Source organism: Plasmodium fragile (assembly GCF_000956335.1).
Source record: "Plasmodium fragile strain nilgiri unplaced genomic scaffold supercont1.120, whole genome shotgun sequence".
Classification (NCBI taxonomy): Eukaryota; Apicomplexa; class Aconoidasida; order Haemosporida; family Plasmodiidae; genus Plasmodium; species Plasmodium fragile.
Window position 1 is genome coordinate 20,098 of NW_012192700.1, and position 8,044 is coordinate 28,141.

Below are 8,044 nucleotides of genomic sequence, written 5' to 3' on the forward strand. Positions count from 1 at the left end.
GATCCTAAGCCCGAAATCACACAACCACCAGGCTCCGGTAACGCAGTCACAGACACACACACATGTGCGGATCCTAAGCCCGACATCACAGACATAACCAGATCCCACACTACCACGTGGCTGCGTTGGATTGACCGCAACACACATATTCTGCGGGAATGCACGACGCAGCCGTGGTTTTTGCAATTGAAAGCGGATTGGAAACAATACCTGCGTACACACATGGCGGCAGACGAAGTGTGCGACCGTAGTGAACTCGGTGCAGCGGCAACCATGGAAAGCACGAAACTGCGGTTGTGGAAACAATGGGTTGCCCAACAACATCGGCAAATTTGTATGTATGGCCAGGAGGAGTGGTTTCCACATTTGTTGGTCCATATCGAGGAGGCGACAGTACCGGAAAAAGGCAAAGGCCCTGGCGTTGACACAGACTTCGACGTGGAACACGTAATGGGAACAGAAGATATGCTACGAGTGAGAGATGTACCATGCACGCAACTGCATCGGTCACCTCACATGAAAAAAACATTATGCGCTAAAATATGGATACTGATCCTGGCATTAGTCATAGAACAGTGCGAGCTCGAAAGCCGTCTGCAGGAGAACGAGTTATATGTGGATGAACTGCTGGACCAGCTCTGAAATTAGAATGACGGGGCATATGAATGCGACATAACGCATGCTAACCGTACACCACTTTTATTTCATTATGGTATATACGTAATATATTTCGGGTTTGCACTATTCCATACCGTCTTTTTTTTTTTTCTGCTCTGTTCTGCTTACTTGTGCTTACTTTTGCTTTTGTTTTGTTCTTTTTCTGTGTAGTCAACTTCTTTTAACATGACCATAGGAACAGGGTGGTACCGGTTAAATGCATATACAATGTAGATTTAACTGAATAACATGAAGGCGTAGTATTCTCCTTTATGTGAAGTTAATTATTAAAAGCTGAGCAACTGCATTCTACGGGTACAGTGTACAACTCATATAGAATGCGCATACGCCTTCGCGTATAAGGAGAGATTGTCTCTCCGAGCACACGCGGCCGCGTAAACCCATTGTCGACGCGGTAGCCGAGTGTAAGGAGATTGTCTCTCCGAGCACACGCGTCGACCAAAGCGGCTCGAGTGTAAGAAGGTACACATTGTCTCTCCGAGCAAACGCGTCGAGCAAACGCGGCCGGGTAAACGGGCTTGTCCGCGTTTAAGAAGGAGGGAGAGCTGGTCTATCCGCGCAAACGTGGCCGCATAAACACGACTGTCCGAGTGACGCAGTTCGACGACGTAGCCGAGTGTAAGAAGGAGGACAGATTGTCTCTCCGAGCAAACGCCGCTGCGTATAACACGGATTCGACGCAGTAGCCGAGTGTACGAAAGGAGGAGGATTGTCTCCGACTAATGCGGTTCGAGTGAAGGGGTTCGAGGAAGTAGCCGCGTGTAAGAAGGTACACATTGTCTCTCCGAGCAAACGCGTCGAGCAACGCTGCCGATTGTAACAACGATTCGACGAAGTAGCCGAGTGTAAGAAAGGAGGGAAAGATTGTCTCAGAGTAATCGCTTTGAGTGCACGATCCGCAGCAGTAGCCTCGGACGGATCCAGACAGCGGGAGCGGAGGCCGGAACACACATATTTTGTGGGCAGGCGAACGGCGTCAACGACGGCGGCAACGACGGCAGAAGAATTTGATGTTGTTACTGCGGTTTTTAGGTACAACGGGTTTAGTGCACGCACAGAGAGACAGTGTGTGTGCCAGGCGTTTAGTGGAGAACGGGTGTTGTTGTTAAGGGGTGTATCTTCATGATGCGTTGTGTGTGTACGGTAGTGTAGTAGTACTTTTTTTTTTTTTCCTTTCTTCTTCTACAAGGAAGCACACGGACGGCACCACAGCGGAAGGCGCACGGCGCCAGACAACAAGTAGTAGTTTGTGTATTTATCACGACTTCCAGAAGCGTGACGAAGCAGCGTTGACGGAAGAGGCGTTGACGGGAGAGGCGTTGACGGGAGAGGCGTTGACGGAGAACGGGGTGACGGAGAACGGGGTGACGGAGAACGGGGTGACGGGAGAGGCGTTGACGAGAGAAGCGTTGACGCACACCGTGTGACCCGGAGACGGCGTTCACGGGGCCGGGGTGACGGAGAAGGGGGTGACGGATAGGCGTTGACGGGAGAGGCGTTGACGGAGACGGGGTGACGGAGAACCGTTGACGGGGACGGGGTGCCACGAGAGGCGTTGACGGGGACGGGGTGCCACGAGAGGCGTTGACGGACAACGGGGCGTGACAGGAGAGGCGTTGACGGGAGAGGCGTTGACGGAGAAGCGTTGACGGAGACGGTGTGACGGAGACAGCGTTGACGGGAGAAACGTTGACGGAGAAGGCGTTGACGGAGAACGGGGTGACGGAGAACGGGGTGACGGAGACGGCGTTGAAGGAAGGAGCGTTGAGGGGGGAGGTGTTGACGGGAGAGGCGTTGACGGAGACGGGGTGACGCAGAACGCTGTGACGGAGAACGGGGTGACCCGGAGACGGGGTGTGTGTATATTTTTTGTTGTTGTTGTTATTGAGCGGTGCAGTGGTAGCAGTAGTACAGGTAGTAGTAGTAGTAGTAGTCGTACTGTACTTTTTCTAGGAAGGGACTAAAACGTGATCCATATGCTCGAGGGCTATGCCACGGACATACTGCCCTTTCTAGGGGCATGGGAGCATTATCTACAGCAATGGCAAATACACGACGGACAGGCATATTGGGTAAGTTCAACTATACAGGACGTTCAGACACAGAGCAGCAATAATACATGTAAGAAGGCACGGCGCATGTGTACGTAACAAATGCATTAATAAAGGCGCGCGCGAGCTATTTATACACGTATCCTGCAAGTGCGTGAAGTATGTAGAAGGGCAACGGCAAAAAACACACACACTGCACACATCACCCAGGACGCATATGGCAGGGCCGCAAAATATAAGAGTACGCCGAATTATGCACTATACATGCATGAATTATTCCACTTACAGAAAAACATGCTCAGTGAGGTTGATGACATATTCAATGAGTTAATCAGGAAAATTGGTGCCAGCAGCGGCCCCATCGCTGGCTTCTGTGGAAGTATATATAATACGGGGGATGATGGATTATGCAAGAACAGGTGTCAAGAGATTACGAAAATCCTGCTGTACATGAAAGGGTATGATTTAACACAGACTCAAGCATTGCAGACACGGACAGTACACCAGGCAGATTGGACGGCCTTTCAGGAATATTTAAGATGTGTGCTAGCAGGAGAGGCCTTAGTACGAGTCTATGGGAGCACTCGTGATCATGTGGACGTAATGAATAAGGTTAAAGACGAATTAACACCAGGTAAAACATTTATGCAGCACACACTTGAAAGTGGAATATGTGAGAACAGAGATTGGGGAAAGGTGATATTCCAGTCACATCGTATGGGAACGGCTCTACAGAATCGATTAGAGCCTTTGCGTAAACGCTTGACGCCAGCAAGAGGAAGCGCTGGGCAAGCACCAAGAAAATGTGGATGGGACAATGCAGAAGGCACTGATGAAGACGGGGATCCCACGAGTGATGCAAAATGCAATCAGAACGACGTGGTGATACCACCGGACGATCCGCTCATGACGCACATAAAGGACTGGGTGGACACAGCTGGCACCTTTCCGCAATTGAAGAAGGTGTTAGACGACATGCACAAAGAAGGGGCGTCCAAGAAGAAATGTGAAATTGAGCAGAAGATAAGGAAGGGGGTCGAGGCAGTGAAGGACAGAGTGAATCCACGTAAGCCTGCCACTGCTGCAAAGCCAGCCGCCGCCAAACCTGCCCCTGTTGACCACGGCAGCCCTGCCAAACCAGTAGCGGCGACACCGGGACCCTCGGTGACACCGGGGGCGACGTCATCAGCTGCTGCTGGTGGTCAGGCTGGTAAGGGTGCTGCCGCAGGCGAGAACGGGACCAAGGCCAATGTAGTGGAGTGTGATGCAGACAGAGCACGGCAGCACAAGGCGCGTACAGTGTACGTGGTGCCCCTACCTAATGTAAGTTAGATTAAACCGCGACAGCACGGATGGCGAGGAAACAGTAACAACAAACAGACCAGCAATTTATTCATACGCTTACATGCATGTATATGTCACGGTGTACATGCATTGAGGGCGAATAACATAGGTAGCACGTGCTCATGAGGACTTTTGTATGTTCACATGCCACACGTAGAAGGACGAATGGAACAAGTGGAAGCAAGTGTTGGAAGATTTTAAGGAATATATGGATAAAAAGAAAGAGCACGCGAATGACTATGGTGCAAACTGTGATAATGCAGGTTGGGATGATATAAGAGCACCGACAGAGTATTACATGGGCCAAAAAGTAGCAGACGTAGTCAGGTGCAGAGTTATGAGCGTTGCATGGGGCTTTGCAAATGGGTGGGGCCCGGATAATACCATTGGTAGAAGCGGAAACACGGAGGAGCAGGAGAGGCAGAATATGCGAAAGTGTGAAGTCGCAAATATATTTGGACACTTACTGCAGACAAAATATTGTCCGACACAGCAAAACTGGACACGAGGTGTAGAGTATTCCCGGATAGCATTCCAGAACATGCACAGCACAGGCACAACGGAAGCAAGCGTCATGAATGGTCCTGTTACAGCAGGCAAGTGCACAGCATGTGGATACCAAGGGTATGAAAGGTGGTCAAGAGCAATAAATTGGAACGTAGTAGAGTGGTTACTGCAGGAAGGGAAAATATTGGAGGGACTGGACAAAATAGAAGATGGGGCTGACTGTAATATGAAGTGGAAGGAGTATAAAAAATACAAGCTGAAGCACGATGGTACTGGAAGCGTGGACGAAGACAAAATCACTGATATAAAGAACGCGGCAAAGAAGATAGTGGAGGAGGCGATGAAAACTATTGAAAAGGTTACAAAGGTAGTGGAACAGAAAATTCAAGACATAGCAGGTAAGCAAGGGTAAAAGCACTCGGCATACCAATATAGCCCATGTGAGTACGCATACGACTAGTATGGATGGTAGGAATACGCTTCGTAACAACACGGACATGCATACGAATACCCGTACGGCCGTTAACGTTACGATCCGTACGACTGCGCACGCATGCCGCAAACACAACGGCCACAAACACGCACACGAAGTGGAACAACGCACACGGCAGCCACGACGGCAGCAGTATTGATGTTGTCGTTGACGTTGATCGGCCATGACGGGCGCGACGAGCGTACCGTTGGCAGCGTTGGCCACTGTGTAGACGAGCGTACCGTGCAGCGGCGACGAGGGCGTGACGGCCACGACGGCAACTGTAGCGGTGACAAGGCACAGGACGAGGCACCGGAGACGGACGGAACGGGTCGGCGGACGACATGACGGCGACCAATAAAAGTTGTACTGCTACCATCCAGCACGACCCAGTCGACCGAGGTCACCTCACCGTACGCTTGCTGCCGCCTGACCCAGTGCATCGAGTCCAGTCCACCGATTGCACCTCGACCCACTGCATCGACCCACTGCATCCACCCATGCAGCCGACCCTACCCTGCCGGTACCTGATCGAACCACACCACACCGTCGCGCCCCCTTCGTTCTGTACCACTGGTGACCTTTGTTTTTTTTATCATCTTTCTTCCATCCTTCATTGCAGACACAAAACCGGCAGCACCATCACGGGCATCACCAGGGCCAATAGAAGGCGGATCAGAGAAAGCAGGTAAGGATAAGTCCAAACCAACATGCCCTGCAGCAGGCGGATCCCACACGAGACATGTAGGGGGAGGTACCTTAACTGTGTCTGTCTCGTTCGTCCCTTCTTCGGACCCCAAGGATTGCTCAGGTAGTAATAGTCCAAAGATTCCGGAGTGTACTACCCCAGTCGAGAGTAACGTGCACCGCGGGGTGCAGTCACACATCCTGTGCGTGTATGTCCCGTGCACTATTAGCGCAAGAAAAAAAAAAAAAAAAAGAAACAACTTTTCCGGCGAGAACATCTCGCAGAGCGCCAGAGAGAGAAACCAAACGTCGAATGAGAGTGAGCGCCAGGTACAGAGGCGTAGAGACGTCGACGGACAGACGCCGACACACACACACACTGTGTGTGTTGTGTTGTGGGTGGGAGAGAGAGAGAGTCTTTTCCCCGGGGTGGCACCCTACCCCCGGCCCCTAACGCAGGCACCGTCTCCGCCGTCCGTCTGCTGCCCCGTTCTCTGCGCACCGTCCCTGTCTCGTCACCCGCGCGGTGGCCCGCCATGACCATGCGGACCTCCGTTCCTGTACCTTCACGTTCATTGTTCTTTCTTCATACTCAGGTGAGAACAACGCGGATGATGCAACCATACCGGGTCCACCGCAACAACCCCAAGACGCATCACAAACACCGCCAAGCGCGTCGCAACCAGCATCAGCGGGGACAGTACAGACAACAACCGTTGTCAGCCGACCGTGTGGGCAACCTCCCACACACACACTGTCTATGTGCGAAGCACATACGAGTGGGCATGAGAGGAAAAAGCAAAAAAAAAAAAAAAAAAAACAAAAAAGGTGTTGGAGAAAATAGGGGGACTTTACACCCTGTGCTGCGCGTACTTGGAATTCACTTTTCTTGCTTCTACTTTTTTCTATACTGCTCTTCAGGAGCGAGGCAACCAGTACCTGAACCCCCACCTGCACAGATAGACCCATCCACTACATCAGCACCAGGAAAACCATCATCTGACACGACCACATCATCAACAGGAACAGGACCAGACGGGACTAAGACTGATAAGAACGATGGCGATCCCGCCGGCACTGCCGTCGTTGACGGAGGCCAAGAAGACCCCCCTCCTCTCAATCCACCCAAACCAAAACCGGACCCGAACCCCGATCAGGCAGGGTCGAGCGGCAGCGGCGACCCCAGTGAAGCGGGCTCATCTGGACCAGCTTCTACTGGTCATGGCGCTGGTAATACAGGAGGTGCAGATGATAAGACACATAAAACTGCTGATGATCCCTTTGGCCTTGACCCAAATAATCCTGGCACTGCTGTACTTGGTACAGTTGGCGGTGCCTTTGTCGAAGGTATACCCCCACTGGTTTACCACGATACAAAGGGTAAGGGGCCCGATAAGAACCCCGACAATACTGTCCCCCCCATCTTCACTGCAAAGGATATTTTCCTGTCTACCCCCGTTCTTATCTTCTTTGCATTTGTCACTTCCCTTATTCTGCTCTTTTTCCTTGGCAAAGTAAGCTCGCACACAAACGCACACACAACACGCACACAACCACATACGACGCGACACCGTGTATGCGTATCCGTCATATGTACCATAGCATTTTGTTTCTAAGCGGGCTCTGAAGACCATTCCAACACAACTGCACTCCTACCTTCCCCACCCACCACCTTTTTCTTTGCTTAGTACTTTGCGTACCTCGGAAAACAACGACGACGAAAGTTTCGAACAGTGCGTGACGTGCCGTCACCGCCACTCGACGACGAAATTCTAGAGCATTTACAACGCGGCGCGCCACCACCCGATTACGGGTACACGATGATTAGGGATAGGCGGCCCGGCAGATTGCCCGCCGCCCGACGACGACGCCCACCACGAGTGCATAAGCGCACGATCATCGAGCTACATCTAGAAGTGCACAACGAATGCGCAGCACCCGAATGGGAAAACGTCAAGGAGCACTATTTGGAAATACTCGTTGAAGAGTTTATGGGGGGCCACAATGGGCACAGTAGTTCCCCGGATGCTCCTACCACAAACCAGGCTTCATCAGGGCACAATGTTTCAGCCAACGCAGACCGACCGCGTCATTACCACGCCCGTCATCCCACGTGCGACGCCCCCGTTCCAGCCACACACACACCCACATGTGACGCTCCTAAACCCGCAATCACACAACCACCAGGCTCCGGTAACGCAGTCACAGAGACACCCACATGTGCGGATCCTAAGACCGACATCACACACATACCCACATGTAAAGCAGTCACAGACACACCCACATGTGATCATCCTCAGCCCGA

At 51.9% G+C, this 8,044-nt stretch overlaps 2 protein-coding genes across 2 annotated transcripts in view; both read left to right on the forward strand.

Annotated features, from left to right (window-relative positions):
• AK88_05354 (uncharacterized protein) overlaps positions 1–642 on the forward strand; it is a gene marked incomplete at both ends in the record, with an annotated part of 7,295 nt that extends 6,653 nt beyond the window's left edge. Inside the window, one exon of the mRNA XM_012482956.1 lies at positions 566–642. Coding sequence (XP_012338379.1) covers positions 566–642 — 77 coding nt within the window. The remainder of the gene's footprint in view (positions 1–565) is intronic.
• A 2,381-nt stretch (positions 643–3,023) lies between these two features.
• AK88_05355 (uncharacterized protein) overlaps positions 3,024–8,044 on the forward strand; it is a gene marked incomplete at both ends in the record, with an annotated part of 6,380 nt that continues 1,359 nt past the window's right edge. Inside the window, 6 exons of the mRNA XM_012482957.1 lie at positions 3,024–4,052; positions 4,231–4,978; positions 5,675–5,908; positions 6,336–6,439; positions 6,699–7,253; positions 7,428–7,802. Coding sequence (XP_012338380.1) covers positions 3,024–4,052; positions 4,231–4,978; positions 5,675–5,908; positions 6,336–6,439; positions 6,699–7,253; positions 7,428–7,802 — 3,045 coding nt within the window. The remainder of the gene's footprint in view (positions 4,053–4,230; positions 4,979–5,674; positions 5,909–6,335; positions 6,440–6,698; positions 7,254–7,427; positions 7,803–8,044) is intronic.